Source organism: Alligator sinensis, unplaced genomic scaffold (genome assembly GCF_000455745.1).
Source record: "Alligator sinensis unplaced genomic scaffold, ASM45574v1 scaffold285_1, whole genome shotgun sequence".
NCBI classification, from domain to species: domain Eukaryota; kingdom Metazoa; phylum Chordata; order Crocodylia; family Alligatoridae; genus Alligator; species Alligator sinensis.
Window position 1 is genome coordinate 557,432 of NW_005842235.1, and position 26,821 is coordinate 584,252.

A 26,821-nucleotide genomic window follows, 5' to 3' on the forward strand; every position below is an offset into this window, starting at 1 on the left:
TCTTTCCCTCCTGTTTATGTCTAGCTACAATTTTGGAACTTCTATAGACCACATATATAACTAGCTAACATGCAGCCTACTGACCATACTCAGCAACGGATGGTTGCAGGTCTGCACTTCACCTGGAATAAGTTTGGAAACTGTGTGTAAGTGCCCCAAACAGTACTTATGTAGCTGAGTAAATGCTGTTTGGACACACAAAGTGAAACACGTTCTAGCCAAAGTGTTTCTTAACTGTTAAGAACTGTTGAGTTAAGAGAATTCATAAAAAGGCTGTAATTGCTTAAAAACAACTTAGTGTACTAAATTAAATGAGTAAATTAGAAATAAGGATCATGAACTCAGACACCCCTGCATTGGAACAAGTTAAATTAGCAAGATGTGAAAAAAGGTAAGCAGATAATTCCCTTCCTTGTTAAAATACTTGCAACCTATGATATTTGTCTAACTTGGATATTTTATTTACTTTAAATATATTTTATTTTTGAAAATAAACCTATTTAAATTATTTGAAATTAAGACAACCGGTATTATTTCCTGAATTTACTATAATCTAGTAAAATTGTCCAGCCCCTGTTCAAGAAGCCATTGCTTGATGCTGAACCTCTGGCCAGTTTTCACCATTTCTAATCTCTCCTTTTTGGAGAAGGTCATTGAATGGAAGCATTCAGATTCCTGGACCCTTGTCAGTCTGGCTTTCATCCCAGATGTAGCATAGAGATTGTACTCATGGTCTTGCTTAACAATCTTTGCTGTGAGATCAACAGGGGAAATTGTGCCCTGCTGATCATAGTAGATCTTTCAGTGGCCTTTGATACAGTTGTCCATGAAGTGCTGATAAAGCATTTACCTGACCTGATGAGTTTTCGTGGGACCTCCCTAGATTGGTTCCACTCTTTCTAAGCAGAATGATTCCAGATGGTGGTGATGGACAAGTGCTCATCATCCCTTCAAGACCTTTCCTGTGGGGGCCCCCTGAGGTTACATCATGTTGCCTCTACTGTTCAATGTGTATTTGTGGTTTCTGGGGAAATTGTGTAGCTATTTGGAATGAGGTGTCATCAGTATACTGGTGACACCCATTTCTACCACCTTAGTTTACCTGACCCAGACCTCACAGTCTCAGTCCTCTCCCAGTGCCTGGCTGCATGGGGACTTTATGCAGGTGAACCAATTGAAATGTAATCTAGACAAGACAGAAGTGATGGTAGTTGGCAGACTGCATGACTTGTGGGGGATTAAGACACCTATCATTAATGGGATCCAGCTTCCTTTTGTCACTCAGCTTTACAGCCTGAAACCTGTTGCTCCTGGTTTTTGGCTGCACCTGAATCTTCAGGTGGCAGTAGAGTGGAGCTAGGAGCACCTTTCACCAACTCCATCTGGTGAGAAGATTATGACCTTTTCTTTTAGATTCAATCTGGACACCATCATTCATGCTTTTGTAACCTCAAGACTAGATTATTGTAGTGCACCATGTGTGGGGCTGCCCTTGATAACAATACAGAAGCTGCAGCTCCTGTAGAATGCAGTGACATACCTTATGATGGAGATCAGTCAGGAGGAAGAGCACATAACTCCAGCGCTCCAAAGTCTACACAGGCTCCCAGTAGATTTCTACGTAAAATTCAAGGTGCTTGTTTTGACCTATAGGGCCCTAAATGGTTGGGGCCGTATGTACTTGAAGGACTACCTACTCCTTTCTGTGCCACTGTGATGCCTAAAGTAAGTCAACAGCAACCTCCTACAAGTACCATCAATACACAAAGTCCACATAGCAAAAATGCATGGAAGGTCATTCCCAGCATTTGCTCCTCATATGTGAAACTCACCATCTTGAGGCCTGGTAGAGCCCAATCCTGGGCTGATCTCAGTCTTTGCTGGGCAAAGTGGCATATAAATCAAATAAGTAGTAATAATAGTAATATTAAAATTAAATATATTGTTCTAGCAGTGTATAATTATAACCACTTAAAAAACAAACAAACCCACCCCACTTAACTGGGGAATATCACTTGCTGAGCACCCAGAAGCAAAATGTTTCCAGTTACTAAGGTGAGACTATTCTCTTCATTTCAGTTTATTTAGTGTAATTCAGTCCAGTAACTATTCATTCAACACTGATAAACCAACTGAGAACTGAAAACGCAGAAAAGTTTTCTTTTTCCAATTATGAATAAAAGCTGGATATGAGACTGAGATATACTAGTTCTTGTGCTTTTTTAATTCAAAATTCACTTTTCGAATTATAAATATAATTCTCTTTGTTTAATAAATCAGTTTGTTTTAAATACAACATATATTTTGATAAAATATTTTCCTACATATATACATACAGCATATTTAATTTGATTTTCTTTAGTTAATAACAATAATTTTAAAATGCTGCTTTACTACATTTTAATTGAATGTAGTTTCATTCAATTTCCATCTAAAAGCAGTTTAATACAAATCATGAATGGTAATTAATTATCCAGTAAATAAGAAATGTCATTCACCATTTTCTTTATTTGGAATCTGAATAAATATAGATTAAGATCTATAATCACTTAACTGTTAGCATAAAGGCTACCAAATTTAGTGTCAAGTCTGTATGTGGTTGCAAATAAACATGTCTTAATTGCCATTAAACAATGAGAATCAGTCTTCTTTAGGATTATAATTTGAAAGCAAAAATACAAAACAACATGATAATATTATAACTGATCACTGAAATTGAGATTTAAATCATTTTTTTTACATGGTTAAAATAAGTGAATTCCAAAATAGATAACTTAATGGCTTTTCAGGGACTGAATCAGGGTGGAACAAAATATCATTTAGATGCCTACGTCAACTTATATGCCTAAAAGGTGGAATAGAATATTGGACTTAGTCTTTCTCTCTCTTTATATATGGATACACACACACACACACACACACACACACACACACACACACACACACACAGAGTATGTGTGCATTTATGCATGTGTGTGTGTGTGTGTGTGTGTACACACGCACACATGCAAGAGAGAGAGAAGGAAAAGGACAGGGAGAGGAGGATATCATTCATAGCTTAAAAAATATCTCATCAGAGAACTCCCCTTTCCTGGGCAACTACTTCACAGTTCAATGTTTACCCTGGCTTTTAAAGCCTACGAACCATACTTCTGATTTTCCCTAGGTTTACAGAACCCACCACCACCAGAATCCCACATATGGAAAATGGCTCTTCTGCCTCCCTTAACTACCCCCTTCACTCAGAAAATTCTCATTTCTCCCATTAAAGTGCTCTGAAATCTAAATACATTATTTTTTCTCGTTTTACAATATGCATAATGAAAACCATATTGTAGTCGTTTAGAAAACTGATGGATATACCTTTTCTTCATCCAAAATACAGAAGGTATTAATCTTTATTTGTGGCAGGTTTCACAAAAATCTTTTAATACTAGGATGTGGTAGAAAATTCCTCCTATGTGCATAGAAGATGATCTTAGGGCACTGCATATATAATCATTAGAATTAAAACATGAACCTTGATCACAGGAAGGTTTTACCATTCAGGGTGATTTGGGGTTCACCCACCTTTAAGGAAGTGGAAAACTCTTCTGGGAGAAGTTAGGAAGTTTTTAAAAAACTGTCTATGTTGAGGGCAAAATAATAGAAAAGTTTATCTCAGGTGCCCTCAACCTAGTCAGTTGATTCTTGACTGGTGGATCCAGGTAGGTAACTGGTAACACTAAAATGAGTCCCTCCAGGTTATGCATAAAGAATAGAAGATCTTAAACTCTGAAATGTTGGGAGCTTTTTTCTAAAAGCTTTAAATCCAATGAATGAGATAAAAATGTTATATAAGGTACATTCAGATACTCGTAGTTCTTCTGGTAGCAACATTATTATACCAATTGCTCAAAGAATTTAACAGTCCTTTTTCATAATCTCATTTCAAGGCAGCTTATACATCCTCACTTTAACTTAATTTCCATAACACATTTTTGTCTTATTGGCAATAAGATGATTTCTGTTTAGGTCAGTGATTATCAACCAGGGGACACAACACCCTGGGTTGCCTTGAGATCCTTTCAAGGGTGTTCCAAGGTTCTATACAATGTTAGCATTGTGACTATGCAAACACGATGCACAAGATAAACCCAGAGCTATCAAATAGGGATTCATAGTGTTAAAAATATTCTGACCTGTTGTGATCTTTCTGAGATCTTTGCAATAGAAAAACTGCTCAGAAGACAAGTGAAAAATAAGGGCTAAAATTTTTTGAGGGGTGCCTTGACTCTAACGAGGAATGTCTTGATTCTAACTAGGTTGAGAATCGCTGATTTAGATTGTTAGTAGTCATCTTATGTGAGAATTGGAAATAATCTTTCTCAACTACAAGTCAGAAAGTTTATTGTGAGTGAAGATTACCTACATTCAATTTGTTACCAGTTTTTTTAGCTATTATTAAACTCCATAATATGACTTAATATGAAAAATTCCTGAATAACCAGGAACAATATCCCTGTTATGTGTTAAATAAAGAGAGTAATTCCAGATCTATACCAGGGGCACTTTAAGCAAGACTATGCCTGACTAACATTCCTTAACAAAACTATAGGAGAACTAAAAACAAACGGTACTTTAACATACTCTAACAATGCAGAAGTGCTCAAAGCAGGGTCATTCCTGATTAAACTATTCCAGTCAATTGTCTGCCTAGCCTGCTCTTGAAGATTTTTAGGGATGGAGATTCCACAATCTCCCTAGGTATCCTGTTCCACTTTTTAACCACACTCATAGGGAGAAAATGCTTCATAATATCCAATCTAAATGTCCTCTGCAGCAGTCTGAGGCCATGCTCCTAGTCCTTTCCTGGATGGTCACAGAAAGTAATCTATCTACATCTTTATACTTGCAATTCAGGCATTTCAAGACTGCTATTGAATCCCATTTCTATCTTCTCTTCTCTAGACTAAATAATCCTTGTTCTTTCAGCCTCTCCTCATAAATCATGTTTTCAAGGCCTCTAATGATTTTTTTTCACTCTGCTGGGCTCTTTCCAATCTTTCTTGAGGTGTGGGGCCCAAAACTGGCTACAGTATTGCATCTGGGGCCTCACCAGTGATGAAAAGAGTGGAAATGACACTTCTGCTAACAGAACTCAGTATGCTGTTGGCTTGTTTGCAACAAGAGCATAGGCTTGGCACATATTCAGTGTATGGTCCACTGTAACTCCTAGGTCCTTCTCTGCAGTACTGCAGCATAGCCAGACATTCTCCAGTTGGGCATGCAATTATTACATCTTGAGTGCAGGACTTTGTAATTGTCTTTGTTCATTCTCATCTGGTTGATTTTGGACCATTTCTCCATTTTATCCAGGTCATTCTGGATCCTGGCCAGTGTGTCTGCAACTTCCCTCAAATCAGTGTAATTACAAATTTGCTGAGCATGCACTCAATCCCATCATCCAAATAATTAACAAAGACATTAAACAATACCAGACCCAAGACAGACCCCTGGAGAATTTCACTTGATACCTCCTCCCAACTATACTTTGAGTCATTGATGACCATTGGTTGATCATGATTTTCATAACCATCTTATAGTACTTAATTTTGTTTGTATTTCTTTAGTTTATTAATAAGAATGTTGCCAGAGACAGTGTCAAAGGTACATCATATCTGCTGTTCTCCCCCATCTACACAGCCTATCATTTATCGTAGAAGGAAATCAAGTTAGTTAGGCATGACTTGCTCTTGGTGAATCCATGCTGACTGTTCCTGAACTCCAACAGGTGCTTTGAAAGATTTCTTGAGGGCCTACTCCATGATCTTTCCAGGTGTCAAGATCAGGCTGACTGATCTGTAATTTCCTGGATTCTCCTTCTTCCCTTTCTTAAAGATGGGCACTATATTTGCCCTTTTTCAGTCATTCATGACATCCCCCACATACATAACCTCTCAAACATGATAGTCGGTGGCTCTAAAATTGCCTCAGCCAATTCCTTTAATAATGTAGACAGCTGTAGACAAGCTATGGTCCATCGGTCAGATTCAGCAAAGGTCCAATCTGGCATGGGGAAGGAGGTGAGCTGTGCTGCCCATTCCCTGCCTCCACAGTGAACCCCTGCACTGCAGAGCCTGCTGCATTTGCGTTTCTCTTGCTGCAGGGGTCTGGGTATCTGCAGCAAGGTTGAGTACATGCTACTCCAGGGATCTTACACTTGTGGCCTGCAGCCACGTCCAAATCACAAACTCTGGCCTGTGCCAGCAAAAGGTTGCCAAGGCAGCAAGGGATAAAATGTGCATAATGTATTTGATAAAGTAGCTCCTTACAGGGTTAATTTTATAAAATTAATTAAGCTAAAAATAGTTGCCTTTAAAATATATCTTGCATAATCTACACCACAAACTAACTTAGGGCTAGTATTTCAAAAGAACCTAAGGAAGTCAGACATGCAACCCAGGACAGAATAGCCATGTTAAGGGGAATAGAGGTAAACTTCTGGTGCCAGAGGAGGAAAATAGGGTATCAGCCTGAAGGAATGGAGCAAGAGGTGAATCTATGGTGCCTCTGGAATAATGAATGAGTATAAATTCACTGCTTTTCTCCTTGCAGCAATTTCCTGTAAATAAGTAAAAGTCCCTTCTTTAAAACCTTCTTGAATCATCTTGACTTTAGTGAAATAAATCTGTTCACCCCAGCATTTCTCTCAGAAAGGTTGATCGCTTTGATTTTAAATCCAGCTTGAAGCTGTTTTATCTTTTTCAGGTGACTTTTTTAGGAAATAATTTTAAAACAGTAAACCAAAATATGCATTAAAATAGAGTATCTCTGAAGTTGACAGGGTTATATGTTCAGCTATTTTAAATGCTCTCCCTATGGGAATGAGACAATAACACATTGTTTTAACAGCCTTATTTTTCCAAATTTATTTTTAAATGCTCTGTTTTTAATATTTAAACAAAAAAGACAAAGACAAAAATATACCCCACTCATCCTGTCCCATTTTTCCACAGCTTTGTATGTAAAATATAGAATCAAATTATTTTGTAATTTCAGTATTTTTTCTTTCTTTTTGTTGTTCAGACTTTCTCTTGCAAATATAGATTAAAGGGAGCATTTGTTAGAGAAACAATATTATTGGAATTAGAATTGAAAAGGCTTATTTTGACACCCTGTCTAGGTCTGGACCTAGGCAAACTAGGAAAACAATAATTTATTAAGCATTAAGCCAAATTTAATAAGCATTATGATTACTCTGGAAACTCTTTCACTTTTCAGTCTAATTAAAAGGTGGAAGCACCTCTTAAGTCATATTGAGACAGTTTCATTTTTAATTTCAACCTGCCTTCTTAACAAGCTTACCTTAATCAGTTATTTATCTTTTTCCTGTTTCCATCTGCATAGTAAATTGGCAGTGATATTTTCATTATGCAGGACACATGGCAGCTATATTTCCATCAGTGAAGTAACATATAATGCTTCCAGGTGCCAGAAGCTTGTTAATGATCATAGTGGCAAGTAGTAAATGTCTTCTGCAATGACGTACAACTCTGAGACTAGAGTGACAGAGAATATGCAATGGTCCTCAAATAGGAGCTGTTTAAAAGTTTTTGTATAAACTACATGTTGTTGCATTGTAGGCTGACAAGGCAAAATTATCATATTCCACAGTGATATGAATCAAAGATGAGGATAGGCAGAGTGGTTAAATCACTTGCCTAGGGAGCAGGAGAAACCAGTTCAAGTTCCAGCCTAATTTGGATCAAAGTCTTAAATCTGTCTTCCACATCCCCAAAAGGCTAGTGATTATTCTGTGATGTCAAAGTGTCTCTCCTGGTACAGCTGTTTTACCTCTTATAATAATCAAATACTAATTGAGACAAAGCAAGTGTGAGAGACAGGAGGCTAGGTACAGGAATTCAACTTCCAGTGGAAAACAGTAAGAGAGGGAGAATGCAAGCATTCCTTCCAAATCTCTGACTGGAGAGCAACAAAAGCATGCTTTCCAGCCAGGGACAACAGGGAACTGCTTCTTCTTCATTCCCTTAGAGGAAGGAAGGCAGAGTAGAGAATTGTGGAATACTGTGGATATCCCACAACTGAGAGAAGTGTTCACAGCTTTTCATGGAAGAGCTAGTGAATGGCTGCATCCTCTATTTTTGTAATAAATGTAAAGGCACAAATGTAATGCCTATGTATAGCTAGAGAATGACATTATTGGCCCATGCATATAGTACTTAATGGGAAGTGAGAGATGAATTTTCAAGTTCCTGCTCCAATTATTTTTAATTATTTATAAACAAAAATAAATATTATTTATAAACAACAACACCAACAAAAGTGACAACAATGATGACAACAACAATGAAATAAGAAAATCACATCCAAGCACAGCTGGGGGATTATAGAATTCACCTAGGATGTGGGAGAGGGAGGTTAAAGTTCATCATCTAAAAAAGTAAGAGCACAAAACTGAACCTAGATTTTCAACAGTTAAGTGCTCTAACTACTGGAACATTACTTGTACTTTTGTTACTGCATGTAGAAATTCTGTCAAAAGTGACACGTATTCCTGTGAAAAGGTTTGTCTTGTTTTTTGTTTTGTTTTTCTTTTCCGCCAACACCAATAACACTGGAAAACTCTTGCCCAGTTCTAATTCTGACCCTGCCCTGTGTCAATACTAGTTTTAGAGATAAAGACTTTTTTGCAACTATTCTTTGACTTAGAAACATTTTTGGTTTTGTTAGGGGTGGAAAAACAATTACTTTTTAAATTGAGCACGAGGCACATTTTACAAGTGAACACCTACAATTAGAATATTTTTATTATGTAAAATTGCACAACGTCTTAGATAAACCAGATTAAAGCATTCTGATATGCATGGGATAACAGAGATAACAATTACTGGAAAAACATACTAGGCCATGAAAATGGTGCCTGTTCTAGTACAGGATTTTAATATATAATATAGAAAAAAACATCTTGTGCATAGCTAAAGTTTCTTGTAGCAGGTTATAGATACAGGGAGCATCACACATCTATTCAGAAAACATAATTAAAAGCCTTTCCAATATCTCATATATGTGGTCAAATCATTTTCTTCCTGCTAGTGAACACAACAGTTCCTATTTAATTATTGTTGTTCCATTCTTCAGCGTTTTAAATTATTTTCCAAGGGCTATAAGCTGCGGATCTAAGGAGGAAATAAACTTAGAGAGGGCAAAGTTTATAGATATACCAGCTGCCAGCTTCTGCAATGGGTTATAGGGAACAGTCTGCAAGGAGACTGGCTTGGCAAATAGCTGCTAAGTTAAAACTGTAGAAGGGAGGAAGTGCTACTGCCAACTCTCAGCACCATATGCTTTATCTTAATGTCTTGTACAGAGTATGTGGAGATAACAGCTGCTGTCAGGGGAAGTGGCCACTTAATAGCACAAAAAAACTTTTTGCATTGTTTTTTCACATTTGTTTTACCAGTATTTTTCCTGATTGCATATCTAAGTTTTAAAATGTTATCTAAAATCACCTGATTTTAGATCCTACTAAGAAATCTAGTTTAAAGGGACATGAAAACTGGTTTCAAGAAAAAGAAAGAAAGAAAGACTTTTGACTTTTAAGAGGCATTTATTCCAGGGAGGGTGACAAATCGGGGCCAGTAGAGAGTATGTACAGGTTGGCCCGAAGTTCTGGGCCTCATGGACAAGGCCTGGGCTCATGGCCTGCAGGGCCTGCCCACACACTCTAGACAAAAAGAAAACAAAACACAAAGGACAAAAGAAATATATACATATATACATATATACAGTTCTGCCAGCGGGGGCACCTAGCAAGGCCTCAGGACATCAGGGGTTGGCCCGCATGGACAAAGCCCAAGGTCTCGGCTTGCTGGACCTGTCCCAGCACCCTGAGCAGGTGGTGGCTTCGCAGCGCAAGGACCAGGCGTCACCCCTTGACTCAGCACAGCGCCTTTTTATAAAGGTTTATTAAGGGGGAAAGGGGGTAACATTCCAATAAAGTAATAAAATACTGCCCATGCACGGGCCCAGGTACAACACTCAGAGCCTAGGGCATTGGCCTGCAAGCCAACCACAGAGGTTACCATCCACAACTGGGACAGTAGGCAGTGGTGGAAAAGGTTCACCCAGGACAACGCCAGCATGGAGAGCTCTCCATGCTCGGAGGTGCTCCTCCAGGGCAGCTGCCGCATCCTGTGGGAGAATGGCCTGCACATCCTTTAGGAAGTGGGCAGCACAGCAGACTGAGCACATGCCCAAGTGGGTGGCCAGAGCCTCAGGTGACAACCAGTCTGACTGGGTCATGTTGAGGAGGTGTCCCAGCCAGATGGTATGTGACCGGATGAGGGAGTTGGCAAGACTGATTGAGGCGAGGCTTGGCAGACTGTACTGCAGGACTGGGTTATGGACCAGGGGCTCCTGCAGTACATGCAGAAACCACAGATGCCTGGCTTGGGGCAGGAGGCAGAAGGCAGAAGGCAACTCACTAGGACTGCGCCATGCTTCGATAGAAGGGTGGGAGGACACCCCAGTCCAGGAGGGTAGGGTCCAGAAGGAACTACTCCCAGTCAAAACCAAGGTCCCCCACAAATTATCTAGCTGCCATGAGGGGAGGTGGTCCTCGCAGTAGAGGAGACTTTGGAGGGCCTGTAAGTAGAAGGCTGCCACCCTGCCCACCAGGTCAACTAAGCCCTGGCCCCCCTTGGCCACCAGCAAATAAAGAATGGCTTGGGAGAGCCAGTGACGCCCATTCCAACAGAAATCCAGTCGCTGGAGCTTCTCAAGCAGGTCTGGCAGGGCGTCCAACACAGCGCAACAGTGCCACAATGCTGCAGCTGCCAGGTTGTTGATTATAAGGACCCATCCATGGTAGGGGAGGCTGGGCAGATGCCAGTGCCATCGCAGCAGACATGCCTCCACCTTGGCACCAAGATCCTCTCAGTTCTGTGCCAAGAAGACCAGAGGAACACCCCTAGGGCCTTGGAGCCCTCCCGACACCAGGTAAGACCCCCAGGCAAGTCGGGGGGGAGGGGGTTGACCCAGGGACCAAGAAGGAGGGTGTCACTCTTGGTCCAGTTCATGCGAGCTGAAGAGGCACACTCATAGGCTTCTTGGCAGGTGACCAAGGACTGGATGTCATCATGGGTGCTGATGAGAAGAGTAACATCATCTGCATATGATGTCAGCCTGACCAACAGGCAGCCCACTGAGACAGAGACAGATGGAAGAGTCAGTCTGGTCAGGGGCTTCCACAGTGCGTGGAGTAGGGGCTCTATGGACAAGGCGTACAGCATTCCTGACACAGGGCAGCCCTGGCAGATGTCCCTGCAGACTGGGAATGGGGCACAGAGTGTGCTATTCACCTTCAGGAGGTTTGAAATGTCTCGATACAGGACCCGGAGGGCAGAGGTGAAGACAGGCCCAAAGCCAAAGGCCTCAAGGGTCCAAAACAGGTAGTCATGGACAACTCAATCAAAGGCTTTCTCCTGGTCCAAGGAGACGAGTCCCATGCTGAGGCTGAAGTGGTCTGCAGCTGTCAGCAGGTCTCAAAGCAGGAACAGATTGTCCTGGATGGTACTGCCCGGCATGCAGTAGCTCTGTTCAAGGCTGATGATGGAAGTCATAATGGCGCACAGCTGGTTAGCCAGAGCATTGGCCAGGATCTCATAATCCACGCACAAGAGGGACACTGCTTGCCAATTCTTGATACAGCCAAGTTCTCCTTTCTTAGGCAGAAGGGTGAGAACCACTTGGTGACAACTGGTTGGCATTGTCTGGTCCACGAGACTCTCATGAAAGACACACAGAAGGAAGGGGCCAAGGAGAGGCCAGAAGGTCTTGTAAAACTTGCCAGGCAACCCATCGATACCAGGGGCTTTGCCTGAGGTGAGGTTTCTGATGGCAGCTATGAGTTCCTCCAAAGACAGTTCTTGTTCAAGATAGTCAGCCTCTCATGAGCAAAGCCTACAGAGGCCTTCATGTAAGTGCCTAGCAGACTCTAGGCAAATTAGTACAGCTGCAAACAGTTCCTGATAGAAGGTGATGGCATGGCCTCAGATCTCAACAGGATCTCTGAGCATTTGGCCACTTGGGATCTTAAGATGGTCAATGTCCTTCCATCCAGCTCATCATTTCTCAAGACTGTAGAAGAAGTGAGTTGGAGCATCAGTCTCTGCCAGGTCTTGGCAGCAGACACAGACCTTTGCACCCTGGGCTGCACTCTCTGCCAGCTCCTGCAGATGTTGCTTGCAGAGCTTAAGATTCTCAAGCAGCTCCACATCATGCAGGGCCACCCGAAGCTGCACCATATCCTCCTTCAGCTCCTGAACACAGCTGAGAAGCTTGCTTGTTGCCAACTATGTGTACTGCTGACAGAAAACTCTAATCTGCAACTTTCCCACATCCCACCACCGCTTCCAGGATGGGAAGGTGGCTCTTGTGGCCTCCCATGTCTGCCAGAATTGAGCAAAGCAATCATAGAAGTGAGCATCCTGCAACAGACTAGTGTTGAGGCACCAGTAAGTTGCCCAGGACTGTGTCCGCAGCCCGACTAGCCATGCCAAGAAGAATAATACTATAACCTCCCATGTATAACACCTAATAGAGAGAGGTGGTTATCTGTGCTGCAAGGCAAAAGGCAGCCTACAGTTACACCTTATAGACTAACTCAATCTAAGATGGATAAGAGTTGCTAGCATCTAATGAAGTACGCTGCTGCTTATGTTTTAGTTAGCCTAAAAGGTGCAGATCTGCACTGCTTTACATCTAATACTTCTGTGGATGGAGCCCCCAATTACATTTACTTTCTTTGCAACTGCATCACATTTCTGACTCATAGTGGGCGTTTCTACACGAGATGCTTTACTGTGCACTAGAGCAAATTACTGCTCATTGGGCATGTCTACATACGTTCCCGACTATGCAGTTGTTGCTGCACAGTCGTTTAGCGCTTGCCAATACTTCACAGTCCTGGTGCCGCACAGGTCATCTTTGACCCTTCTGCACAGTAGCAATGAGCAGTAGCAGTGACGGCACATTGGCACTGTGCAGTATCAGTGGCACTACAGTTCATGCCCACCTATGCTATATCCCCATAGTGACAAACTATGTGGCCACAGCTCATCTCTATAGCGATGTAGCACTTCATGTAAACGCACCCACTAAGTGTCACCATCTACAAATGCAGACTCTTACTGTTCAGTTATTTGCTCTACTCAGCAGTTAATTTTCTGCCTGAAAATGCAGGTATCAACTTAACTTCTGAGTAATTACTACACAGTAAGGCACATGTAGATGGCTGACCAGGAGCAATTTGCTCCTGGTCAGCTAGGCACAGGAGGTGGGATATTGTTCCCTGCCCCGAGGAGTTTGCAGCCTGACTGCATGATCACAGAGTGGGGGCTGGGAGCTCCCTGCTGCCAGAGCGAGGGGACATTGTCTTAGCCCCGGCTCCCCACTGGAGCCTAGCCTGGCAGCAGGCAGCTCCCAGGGGCAGGGAGCAATCTTCCAGCCCTCGCCAGGAGACAGCTGTCCCCTGGCCCCATACTCCCTGTCAGTCCCTGAGCCAACACCCAGGGGGAGCTTGTATACATGCCTGCCCAGGGTGGGTTTATTCCACAGTAAATTACTGTGGGGTAAACTCATCCAGCAGCATTTGCACATGTAGACACACCCAGTATGTCTGTTATTTACCAAAACTCTGTGATCCTTCTCAGCAACACTACTAGCAAGTCAGTTATCTCCCATTCTGTATTTATGCATTTGTTTATCCTTCCCTAGGGATAGCACCTAACATATATCTTTACTGAATTTCATTCTGTTTTCTCTAGCCCAGCTCTCCAGTCTATCAAGATCCTTTAGAATTCTCGTCCTATCCTTCAAAATGTTAGAAATCCTTCCCAGTTTTGTTGACCCAGAAGAACATAGATTTATTTTTAATGACATATTTCATGTCCGTCGTAAAGTCTTGAATTGCCAAAGGGTAAGAAATGTGGAAGAGAACTGCTTGGTTACTTCAATAGAAGCAATTTCAAATAGATTATGAAATAGATGGGTTTTAGTTTGTTATAGTTCAGAGGAACTTCTGCTTCTCTTTTAAAATCGCATGAGCCCTGACTTTACATAGAAAATAATGTAGTTGCTTGGTACCTTGTTATTTAGCGAGCTAGAAGAATACTGTGTACTACAATTTTTTTTTTAAATGAAGGATTCAAATCTGATATTTTCTTCTTTCAGCCACCAGAAAGGGAAGGTGGCCTGCCTCGTCAGGTAGGCAACAAGACGGAGTGCGGCCTCTTGGGGTTTGTTCTGAATTTGAAGCAGGATTACCAGCCTATTCGGAATCTTATTCCTGAGGAGAAACTCTACAAAGTGTACACTTTTAACTCAGTGAGAAAGTCAATGAGCACTGTCATTAAAATGCCAGATGGGAGTTTCCGAATGTATAGCAAAGGTGCTTCTGAAATAGTTCTGAAGAAGTAAGTCCGCTGTGTCTCTTGCTATATTTATTTATGTTTTAACAACTTGGAGTAAGTAATCTGACACCACTAAAATATATTTTCATTGATTTCAATAAGAAAAGGTTCAAACCATTGTTGTTTGGTTTTCAGTTGGAACCTAAACTATTAGTTACTAATCGGGAACTCAAGTATTAGTTACTAATCTGGCAGGAATTTGAAAGACATTTTAGTATAAAACAGTTATATCCTAGAATAGTGAATCCATTTGTTTTGCTCGTGGAATGCATTGCAAATTAAATATTTAAAAAAAAACCAACAAAAAAGTTAATTTTTGGATGAATACCTTGAAAACAAACTAAATAATGGAACCTCACACGTATAACGAATGCCCTTCCTTTAAAGGTGTTCTAGAATCCTTAATGCAGCAGGTGAACCTCGTATCTTCAGACCTCGTGACCGAGATGAGATGATAAAGAAAGTGATTGAACCTATGGCCTGTGATGGACTGAGGACTATTTGTATTGGTTACCGGGACTTCAGCAGCAGCCCAGAACCAGACTGGGACAATGAAAATGACGTTTTAACTGACCTGACCTGCATTTGCGTTGTTGGTATTGAAGATCCAGTAAGGCCAGAGGTATGTGTTGACTTTCATGTTTCAATACTAGCATATACTTATGTGAAATTAAGGAACTGTACTTCTTTCTGCAACTGCTTTTCTTCTTTTTTGGTATCCATTTTTCTAATTAGCTTCATCAAATAGAATGACAGTGACACTTAGGAGTAGACCTCTGGATTTCCACAGCCTGTTGGTTTCCTGGGGCATAGGGCGCTGCAGTACATGGAGTGGAGCCTAAGGCCAGAGCCATGTGGCACAGTGGTGGAAGAGTGATGCCCATGCAGGTGCATGGTGCAGTGGCGGTGGGGGAATGCCTGCATGGGGGATCAGGGTACAGGGGCATCCATGTAGTAAGTGGGCCCCGGGACCCATGACTCACCATGCTGTGGTTTCCCTGGTTCCCACTGATACGGTCCATGGGGTATGTAGCCCCTGGCCTCGTAAATGTTGATCATTCCTGGTTTAGGCTATCCAGGTCTTTCTTAATAGCTTTAAAACCAACTTCCATGAAGAAGAATATGTATAATTTAACTTTTAGCCTCTTTCCTGTTAGTTGTTTAATTACATTAATTCTGATTCAGGAACTGGGCAGCACTTCCTAATTTGTTATAGCCAGAAATCCAGATCCACTCATTGTCTTTCTTGGTTTCAAATTCATCAGTTGTGGTATGAGCAGTTTCCAGCTAGTGGGGAGCCTGGTCCCAGCACAGCTTCTCACTGCTTTGCCCTGTTGTGGTTGTGGACACAGGCAAAGCCATCCAGCTCTGTGGGCCAAATCCAGTGGCTCTGTGCGCTCTATGTTGCCAAGCCCTGTTCTAGGTTGTTATTTATCATCTGCTTTAGTAAACTTCCATCCCCTTATAGTTCTGGCAGCTTTGGATTAAATGTAATGCAGTCAGAATTAGATTTGTAATATCAGTTGCAAAATTGCTTCTACGTTGTATTATTGCAGTTGAATTTCTGATTGAAATAGCTAACTCCTGATATTTTGGCTAGGCATCTGTATGAAGTTTTAAAAATCTTATTTAAAAAAGATTGGGTTTTAGGAACTTCAGTTTTACTTCTTTAGTGGTGATTTAGTTGTTACTATGATGCAGAGTTCACTTCAGCAACATAAAAGTTATTTCAGTTTTACAATTAAGATCTCTTTTCCAGCATTCTATTAAAAGAATTAAATTATCCAGATGGCTGGTATTGAAAATCCTTTTGTGCTTGCTTTAGAAAATTATTAGGAAGTTGAATGATAGGCATAAAATATAGCATAAAACAATCAAAATACTGAAGACCTTTCCTTTTGAATCCAGAGACTAAAATTGTATTTGTAAATATTAAAAAAGTAATCTATTCATGCCATAGCAGACTTCTGTAGGCCATTATATGAGGCCAGAAGCACTTTTATTACATTATTGAGTTCAGTGGACTGTGCTTCCACACTGGAGTTCCAAAATTTAATAGGAATTTCGATTAAAGATACACTTTTTTATATGCTTGATAAAATAATAATAATAGTTTTTATGCTAAGTCCACAAATTTTTACATTGACATAATAATATAATGGGATATTTAAATATTATAGATGCTCTATGCATAAGTGGTATTCATAACCGAAGTGCCTTTTTATATCCAGTGGGAAAGGATTTTGATTCACTTCTCCCATTAAAATAATAAACTTGGAACAATTCCTTTTGCGGTGTAACAGCAAAATGAGGAGTCCCTTACTTCAAGGTAACTGTATTCTTCAAGAGGTACTGTCAATGTAGATTCCACTATTGATGTCTATGCCTGTGAATGCATAATCATAGTCTGTTAATTAACAATGTCTTTTAGGACTGGGCATAAAGGATAGAGTAATCCAAAATACCACTCACTTCCTTTACTCCATAGAAGAAATCTTAAATTAAAGGACCTCATACAATTCAGGATGATGCAGGCTATAGCCATAGCTAACGAAATTTTTGTATGAAATATTTTGCCAGAGAGCTCTGATTTGATTAAATTAAAACTTTTGGTGGGGATTTGTCTAAAAGTATTTTTCATTTCAAACAACTTTTTAAATCTCTAAAACATACCATTGTGACATTTTTAAAACTGAAAATTTAATTTTTTAGTTTAAAATTACTTTTTCATTAGAAATTCAAGTAAACATTGGGCATGTCTACATGTCGCCCTATGGTGATGAAGTGACACATTACATTGCTGTACGGTATGCTACGTCACCATAACGGCCAAATTTAACCATATGTTATGTGCACAGTACAGTAACCACCTGTACTGTGCCATGCTTTAGTACTTCCAAAAGGCAAAGTACAGCACTGTAGCAATGTCACCATAAGGCAACATGTAGATGCACCCACTTAGGCAAAAAATAACAAGATCAAAATCAGAATCAAGATTCAAAATTATTTACACACAACTTTTTAATATGACCTAGTCTGAAAATATATTTGAAGTTATGGTTTATGAAAACTTCCAAGACTAACTTTTCATCCCAATTGAGGATGGGACACATTTTTTAAATCTTGAAAAATTGTATGAGATGGGAAAATAATTTCTTGTCTAGCTCAAATGTAGGATCACTGAAACAGAACTCCTCCAAGAACTACAGTTGCTCTGAAGCAGATAACCATTTTTTTTTCTTTTAGTAGTTCTCCTTATGGATCCCTTGTCCTTAGTAAGTGGCTAGTAATAAACCTGGTAATGATGTGGAAATTAAGAAAGTTACCTAAGTAAACTTGGTAGGATAATGCTACCAAACTGGGCACTTAATCTAGGAACCAATGCTAATGAATATAAGTTGTATATAGATGAATGAAACTCTTAATAGCTGTCAACTATGGGAGCCATAAGCACTCAATATCATCTGAGTAATAGTAAAATGATAGTTAATTTGGGAGATGGGAGCCAATTTGTTCAATTCACTAGATCCTGATACTATCGGATCAGGCATCAGAGGCAGACAAGACAAGATGGTACTCAGCATGCTGGTGCAAGCTCAACCAAGTTTGTATGTGCAACTTGCTGAAGGGCCTGCTTGTTGCTCATTGGGTTCCCGAGCCACTCAAGAAGCTATGGTGGTACCCAGGAACCCAGCAAAGGTATAATTTCCATGGTCCCCTGAGACTGATGATTGCCAATGATGATTATGATGATACAATTAGAAACTCATCTCAGGACCGTTTGGAATGAAATGGTTTATCTTCTGTACTTAAAAGGCTAAAAATAATCTTCACAACTCAAAATTATGTCATAACAGTCTTTCAAGTTTCAGGCTATTAAGCTTTCCTTCAGCTAGAGATATAAATGCAGCATGGGGCAAAACCTTATACATGTACATATTTGTTGATGTAAAAGTCTTGAAAAAAAATATAAATTTGAGGTGAGGTCCTTTGAAAAATCATATAAAAGAGTTCCTGCCATCAAAACCTGAACCTCATTCATCACCTTGGGAATGAGTTAATAGCCACTAAGAAAAACAGAGAATTTTGGGGGATGATATCTTTTATTGGACTGACTGTTCTCGCAGGGCACCTTGTTGCTCTGCTCCTAGAGAGTGGAAACTGCCAGGGAGAGAGAGCCCTGGCAGAACATAACAAGTACAGCTGCGGGTTGCCGGGGCAACTAATGTGAGTCAGCTGGCCAGAAGGGGGCAGGGCCTGACCCTCATAAAGCCCAGGGCTGAGGCCAGGCTGGCAGTTCTCTGCCAGTGGCCAGGGAGGCAGGAGCTCCTGGGGCTAGAATGCGAGCATTGTAAGAACTGCTCTAGCTGAGTGAAGGATGGCAGCTCGGAGAGGTTTGAGCACCATGGTTTAGCCAGATGGCTTTGAGTTGAGTTATAGCCAGGAGGCTCAAGTTTGTTTGCTTCTGATATTGCACCGGTGGTTTGGGTGAGGCTATAGGGGTTGGAGGAGGCCTCATAAAGGGCCCCATGGGGATGTGGGGGCCCTAGCGCCAGTCAGGGCACAGTATCCTCATAAAGGGGGGGAACCCCAGTGGTATGGGAACCCTGGTGCCAGTGAGGGCGCAACTTGTGGGGTACGTAGCCCCCAGCCACAGAGAGGGGCAGCTTTGAGAAGCCCTAGCGTGGGCACGACGAGCCCCAGAGAGGGGACCATATTATTAGGAAGCCCAGTAGGGGCACAGCAAGCCCCAGAGAGGGGGCCATATTATTAGGAAGCCCAATGCGGGTGTGGTGAGCCTCTGAAACAGGGCTAGTGCTGTGGAAAAACCCGGAGCAGGGTGGAGTGCTGCGGTTGCCCCCGGTGAGAGGGGGTAGTGGCGCGGTGAGCCTTGGGAGAAGGGGGTAGCAGTGCGGTGGGCCCGAGAGTCGGGGGGCGTTGCCAAGAAGTCCCCAGAGTGGGCGCAGAGAGCCCCAGATGGGGGACTGTATTTTAGAAGCCCGAGTTCAGGCGACATTACAGGGAAAGCCCCAGGAGGGGGCACTATTGCAAAGGCCCCAGACAGGGGGCAACACTACAGAGAAGGCCCCAGAGAGGGGCAACATTACAGGGAGGCCCCGAGTGGGCTCGGAGAGCCCAAGAGAGGGCAGCACAGAAGAGGAGGCCCCAGAGAGCGGGGCGAGAGTACACAGAGGAGGCCCGAGAGACGGGCCGTGTACATCTAGAGAGACATACCAGCGTCTATCCCATCAGCGAGACTTGGGGCGTGGTATTAGGGGTTGGTAGGAGCCACGCATAGCCCATAAGGCTAGAGTGCCTGGGGAGCACCCATCATACCGGGAGACCACCAGGGGGTCTGGGAACACACGGGGACAGAGGTCCCAGCTAACCGTGCCCAGGGAGTCGTAAGGCAGCCTCCCAACTTTATCTAACCATCAAAGACATGGCGGGAGAGAATTTGAGGGTGCCCTTGGGCCGACTTGGCACGGTAAGGGGGCTGTAAGGAGATCACGGCCCTCCTGAAGGACCCCGCCATGACAACTGTATAGTCAGGAGAGATCTTAGGCAATCTTTCAAGCATAAAAGGATCTGGGAAAGAAGATGATACAGTTTGTGCTAAATAACAAATAGAACAATGACTTGCATTCTGTTTGTTACTTAGCTCAAACTGTGTTTCCTTCTTTCCCAGATCTGAGGAAGGCTGCTTGTGCCTGAGAGCTTGTCTAAGATCTCTCCCAACTATGTAGTTGGTACAATAAAAGGTATCTCCCCACCCAAAATCTTTGTTTCTTGCATATTGCTTGGACCATCATGGCTACATCACTTCAGAATTGCAACTAGGAAGACATTCTTAATTGAAAGGTGATCCAATGAACAGAAAGACATAATTCAAAGGTAGGTTCCATGGAGGGGGAAGAACCATATTTAAATTTCATGTAGGCAGTGGCTTTGTAACGGGGAGAAATACCTATTTAAGCACATTACTGTTTAGATACCATAAAGTGGTTATAGCATTGTGCAAGGTGGCTGGAGAAACACAGTTTCAAAACCTCTGTGGAGGTTGGGGAGGAGAGACTAGAACTCCAGTCTCATTCCTGGATGAGTTTACCTTTCACTTACTGGGACTAAAACATGAGAAGGTCTTCCCCCTCAAAATACACACCTAATTTTTCCTGGATTCATGCACAAGTAAAAGTATATGTACCTGGTCAGTGCAAAGCCAACTGAGACTGCTTGGTGTATGTGTCTATGTCTGCATGTCTACTGGGCAAAGATAGGGCCAAAACATTTGAGGTACATTTCTAGAAATCTGCCATTTAGGCACACAAAGGGAATCAAGTTCTATTACATTTATATTAAAATCTGAAAGAACCAGAGTCTATGAAATGGAAAACTATCCAACTGTGTCTCCCAGCTCTTCCTGGAGGCATCTGTTATCAGTCTTTCTAGGAACAAGGAAGTGAAAAGCAGTTCCTGACAAACATTTTGTGTATCTTTTACCCAGAGAGAAGCCCAACCAGCCCCGGTCACTACCTATGCATGTGTTGTGGTACACTAAGAAACTTCAATATAGAATAGTACTTGTCGGGCAGTACTATCCTACAGCAGAATCAATTAGTTTACTGTGGCCTAATAGTGCTGCACATATAGACAGTGATGCTTTACTGTGGAGCTAGTCAACTCTGCAGTGAAGCCCACATGTAGATAAAATAATAGAATCATAGAAAATTAGGGTTGGAAGGGACCTCAGTAGTTCATCTAGTCCAACTCCCTGATCAAAGCAGGACCAGCTCCAACTAGATCATTCCAGCGAAGGCTTTGTTGAGCTGGCCCTGAAAATCCTCCAAGGATTATTTCACCACCTCTCTAGGTAAAACATTCCAGTGCTTCACCACCCTCCTAGTGAGAGAGTTTTCCCTAATATCCAAGCTAAACTTCCCTTGTTGCAACTTGAAACCACTGCTACTTGTTCTGTCATCTGCCACCATTGAAAACAGTCTAGCTCCATTCTCTTTGTAAACCCCCGTCAGGTAGTTAAAGGTTGCTATCAAATCCCCCCTCAGTTTTCTCTTCTGCAGACTAAATAAACCCAGTTTCCTCAGCCTCTCCTCAGAAGTCATGTGCCTGAGCCCCCTAACCATTTTTGTTCCCCTCCACTGGAATCTCTCCAATGTGTCCATGTCCTTTCTGTAGTGAGGCCCCTAAAACTGGACACCATACTCCAGATGTGGCCTCACCAGTGTAGGATAGAGGCGAATAATTAATTTCCCTCAATCGGCTGGCAATTCTCCTACTAATGCAGCCCAGTATGCCGTTAGCCCTTTTGGCAACAAGTGCACATTGATCCAGCTTATTGTCCACTGTAATCCTCAGGTCCTTTTCTGCAAAGCTGCTGGTTAGCCAGTTGGTCCCCAGCCTGTACCAGTGCATGGCATTATTCCATCCTAAGTACAGGACTTTGCACATGTCCTTGTTGAAACTCATGAGATTTCTTTTCGTTCAATCCTCCAATTTGTCAGGGTCTCTCTGAATCCTAGTCCTACACTAGAGCATATCTACTACTTCCCCCAGCTTGGTGTCACTCCGTCCCATCTTCCAGGTTGTTGATGAAGATATTGAACAAAACTAGCCCCAGGACTCACCCCTGGGGCATTCCACTTGATACTGGCTACTAGCTAGACATTGAGCCATTGACCACTACCTGTTGAGCCTGATGATCCAACCAGCTTTCAGTCCACCTTACAAGCCATTCATCCAATCCATACTTCATTAGCTTGCCTGTGAGAATGCTGTGGGAGACAGTATCAAATGCATTGCTAAAGTCAAGGTATATCACATCCACTGTTTTCCCCAAGGTCATCTAATCCAGGCCTCTGCTGAAGGCAGGATCATCCTTGACTAAACCATCCCAGCCAAGTGTCATTCAACCTGCTTTTGAAAATGTCCAAGGATGGCAATTCCACAGTTTCTGTAGGTAGCCTATATCAATGCTTGAGCACCCTCATCAGAAAGTTTCTTCTAATCCTCAAGCTAAGTTTCTCTGCTGCAGTTTGAGGCCATTGCACTTAGTCTTGTCCCCTGAGACCATAGGGAAAAAGCTGTCTTCATCCTTTCTGTAGTCACCCTTCAAATATTTAAATACCATTATCAAATCCCCCCTCAGTCTTCTTGTCTCCAGATTAAATAACACTAGCTATTATAGACTTTTCTCTTAAGTCTTTCTTCCCAGGTCCCTGATCATTTTTGTTGCTTTGCACTGAACTCCTTCCAATCTGTCCACACCCTTGTTGAAGTATAAGGGAGCAAAAATGGACACATTACACCAGGTGAGGCCTCATAAGTGCTCAGTAGAGTAGAAGAATCACTTCCCTGGATTTGTAAGCAACACTCCTGTTAATACGACCTAGTATACTGTTGTCTTTTTTTTTTTTTTTTTTTTTTTTTGCAGCAAGAGCACACAAGTGGTTCATATTCAACTTATGGTCCAGATCCTTCTGCAGTCTAGCCAGTGATTCCCTACTCTGTATTTGGGCCTGCATTTATTCTGTATGAAGTACAGGACTTAGCACTTGTCTTAGCTGAATCTCATTTACTTGACTGCGGACCATTTTTTTTTCAGTCTATCCAGGTAACTGCATCACAGCCCTGCACTTCAGAGTGTCTGCAACTTTACCCGGATTGATGTCATCTGCAAACTATTGTTGCCCAAGTCATTAATGAAGATATCAAATAATACTGGACCCAGGACAGACCCCCAGGGACCCCCACTTGATACCTCCCGTCAACTAGACATTGAATTGTTAAGGACTACTTGTTGAGCATGATGATCCAACCAATTATCTATCTATGTTATAATACTTCATTTAGTCTGAATATCCTTAGCTTGTTAATGAGACTGTTTCATAGTTTCATAGTTGGTAGGGTCAGAAGGGACCTGAGCAGATCATCCAGTCTGACCCCCTGCCATGGGCAGGAACAAATGCTGAGGTCAAACGACCCGACAAGGTGTGTATCTAGCCTCCTTCTAAAGACCCCCACGGTAGGAGCGAACACTACTTCCCTTGAAAGTTGGTTCTAGATCCTAGCCGCCTTGACTTTGAAGTAGTGCCTCCTGATATCTAGCCTGAATCTACTCTCAGTCAACTTATGGCCATTGTTCCTTGTTACTCCTGGTAGTGCTTGGGGGAACAGGGACTCTCCCATTGCCTGCTGATCCCCCTTGGCAAGTTTACAGGCGGCCACCAGATCCCCTCTCAGCCTTCTTTTGTGGAGCCTGAACAGGTTCAGGTCCCGTAGCCTCTCCTCATACAGCCTGTCCTGCTGCCCCCTGATCCTGTGAGTGCCCCTCCTCTGGACCCTGTCGATGTTGTCCACATCCCTCCTGAAGTGCAGTGCTCAGAACTGGATGCAGTACTCCAACTGTGACCTGACCAATGTCATATAGAGGAGAAGGATCACCTCCTTGGACCTGCTCGTGATGCATCTGTGGATGCATGACAAGGTGCGATTAGCCCTCCTGTGTCCCCACATTGGCGGCCCATGTTCATCTTGGAGTCTATAATGACTCCAAGATCCTTTTCTGCCTCTGTGCTGATGAGAAGGGAGTTCCCCAGCCTGTAGGTATGCTGCTGGTTCTTTCTCCTAGGTGCAGTACCCTGCACTTATCAGTATTGAATCCCATGTTATTCTCATCCGCCCACCCATGTAACCTGTTCAGTTCCAATTGCAGTCTGTCCCTCCCTTCTAGCGTGCCCACTTCTCCCCACATCTTAGTGTCATTTGCAAATTTGAACAAGGCGCTTTTCACCCCCTTGTCCAAGTCGCTGATGAAGATGTTGAACAGTGTGGGCCTGAGGACTGAGCCCTGGGGGGTCCCACTGCCCACATCCCTCCAGGTCGAAAATGACCCGTCCACCACCACTCTTTGGGTGTGGCCCTCCAGCCAATTGGTGACCCATCTGACTGTGTAGGTATCGACACAACAATCTCCTAATTTTTTAATGAGAATGGGGTGAGAGACAGTGTCGAAGGCCTTCCTAAAGTCCAGAAAGACTATGTCCGCTGTGACACCTGCATCCAAGGTTTTCGTGACCTGGTCACAGAAGGCCACCAGGTTGGTCTGACAGGACCTGCCTCTAATGAACCCATGTTGGTTGCCCCTAAGCATACACTCCCCTGCTTGTCCCTCGCAGATGTGCACCTGGATAATTTTCTCAAAGAGCTTCCCCAGGACCGAGGTAAGACTAACAGGCCTATAATTTCCTGGGTCCTCCTTCCTCCCTTTTTTGAAAATGGGGACCACATTGGCCCTTTTCCCGTCCTCTGGCACCTCGCCAAAGCACCACTAGTGCTCATAAAGCTGTGCCAAGGGTCCCGCAATGATCTCTTCTAATTCCCTCAGCACTCTGGGGTGGAGATCATCAGGACCTGCTGATTTGAACACGTCAAGTCCCACCAGAAGTTCCCTGAATAGGTCCTCTCTGACCCTCGGCCTGGCTGTGCCTCCCCGGGACCATCGGGGATCCCAGTGGGGGGATGACCTAGTCCCTGCTTAGAAAAATGGAGGGAAAGAAATTGTTAATTAGGTTAGCTTTGTCATCTGGTGAGACCACCAGATTTCCTAGTGTGTCCTGCAGAGGCCCCACATTACCGAGAACTTTCTTTTTACCCTCTATGTATTTAAAAAAGGATTTCTTGTTATCCTTGATCCGGGTTGCTAGTCCTAGTTCCATCTCCGCCTTAGCGTTCCTAACAGACCCCCTACAGTCCTGAGCAACAGAGGTATAATCCTCCTTGGTGATGGCCCCTCCCTTCTATTGGGTGTACGCCTCCTTTTTAGCTTTCAGACGTTCTTGGATGTTTTTGGTTAGCCACGAGGGCTTTTGAGCACTCTTGCCTCCTTTGATCCGTGTTGGGATTGCCACCCTTTGGGCTTGGAGGATTGTCTCCTTCAGAACGACCACTCTTCTTGGACTCCCAACTCCCCACACCTCTGGGACCTCAGTGCCTCCCTGATTAGTCTCCTTAGCTCAATGAAATCTGCCTTCCTGAAATCCAGGGCTGCTGTCTTGCTGCAGGCCTTTGCCACCCTGCGCTGGTTGGTGAATTCCAATAGACGATGATCGCTATCACCCAGGTGATCGAGCATCCGCATTCCCCTCACCAGGTCATCGCTTGTGGCCAGGACCAGGTCTAAAAAGGCATTTCCCCTGGTGGGACTGTGCACCTTCTGGGTTAGATGGAGGCCCTGTTACACGTCTAGGAACCTACGTGAGTGGTAAGACCTGGCTGACTGCTCTTCCCAGCAGATGTCCGGACAGTTTAGGTCACCCATGATGACTACATCCTTTGACTTAACTGACTCCATGAGCTGACCTGAGAATTCCCAGTCTAGCTCTTCTCCCTGGTTGGGTGGCCTGCAGTAGACCCCCACTGTTAAGTCCCTTTCCCCCCAACCCCCTTGTATTCTGACCCAGAGCACTTCAGTCTGCCCCTTCTCTGATCCAGTGCTGCTCACTGAGGATGTGAATTGTTCTTTGACATAGAGTGCCACACCCCCACCTTTCCTCCCTGTTCTTTCCTTCCTGTACAGCCTATAGCCCTTGATGTTCACCGCCCAGTCATGCGTTGGATCCCACCACGTTTCACTGAGCCCCACTATGTCTGGGTTTGTGTTAGCTAGCAGGAGGGCAAGTTCCTCCTGCTTGTTCCCCATACTATGAATATTAGTGCATAGGCATTTAAGGCCTCCTGAAGGTGTATGCACTGCCCCCCTAATCCCAGGACATTCCGGGCCCCTGTCTCTTACCTAGGTATTTCTTGTGCTCATCGCCAGTCTTGGCTGGGCTGTTCTTGTGGGCGACACTTGGTTTGGTGTTCCGAGGCTCCCTCCAACCTCATCCTCCCCTTCCCCCAACGAGCCTAGTTTAAAGCCCACTGGAGGAGATCAGCCAACCTGAAACAGAACACATGCTTACCTTTGCGGGACAGGTGAAGCCCATCCAACCTGAGCATGTCTCTTGTCTTGAAGTACGGGTCATGGTCCAAGAAGCCGAAGCCCACCTTGAGATACCATTCCTGAAGGCACAAGTTGACCTCTCTGATGCAGGTCTCATGGTGTCATCCACATCTACTCACTGGAAGGACAGATGAGAAGACCACCTGTGCCCCTGTCTCCTTTAGCTTGCCCCCCAGAGCAGGGTAGTCCTTCATCAGATGATCTGGGCTTCTCTTGGCTGCATCATTAGTGCCCACATGCATTAGTACCATGGATTAGTAATCAGTGGGCCGGATAATGGCTGGGATCATCTCCATCACATCCTGAATCCTCACTCTGGGCAGACAGG

At 43.2% G+C, this 26,821-nt stretch overlaps 1 protein-coding gene across 1 annotated transcript in view; it reads left to right on the forward strand.

Annotated features, from left to right (window-relative positions):
- The window catches only part of LOC102371752 (plasma membrane calcium-transporting ATPase 2), a 664,574-nt gene that overhangs the window by 503,156 nt on the left and 134,597 nt on the right, over positions 1–26,821 (forward strand). The window contains exons 13-14 of the mRNA XM_014521639.2: positions 14,236–14,477; positions 14,862–15,096. Coding sequence (XP_014377125.1) covers positions 14,236–14,477; positions 14,862–15,096 — 477 coding nt within the window. The remainder of the gene's footprint in view (positions 1–14,235; positions 14,478–14,861; positions 15,097–26,821) is intronic.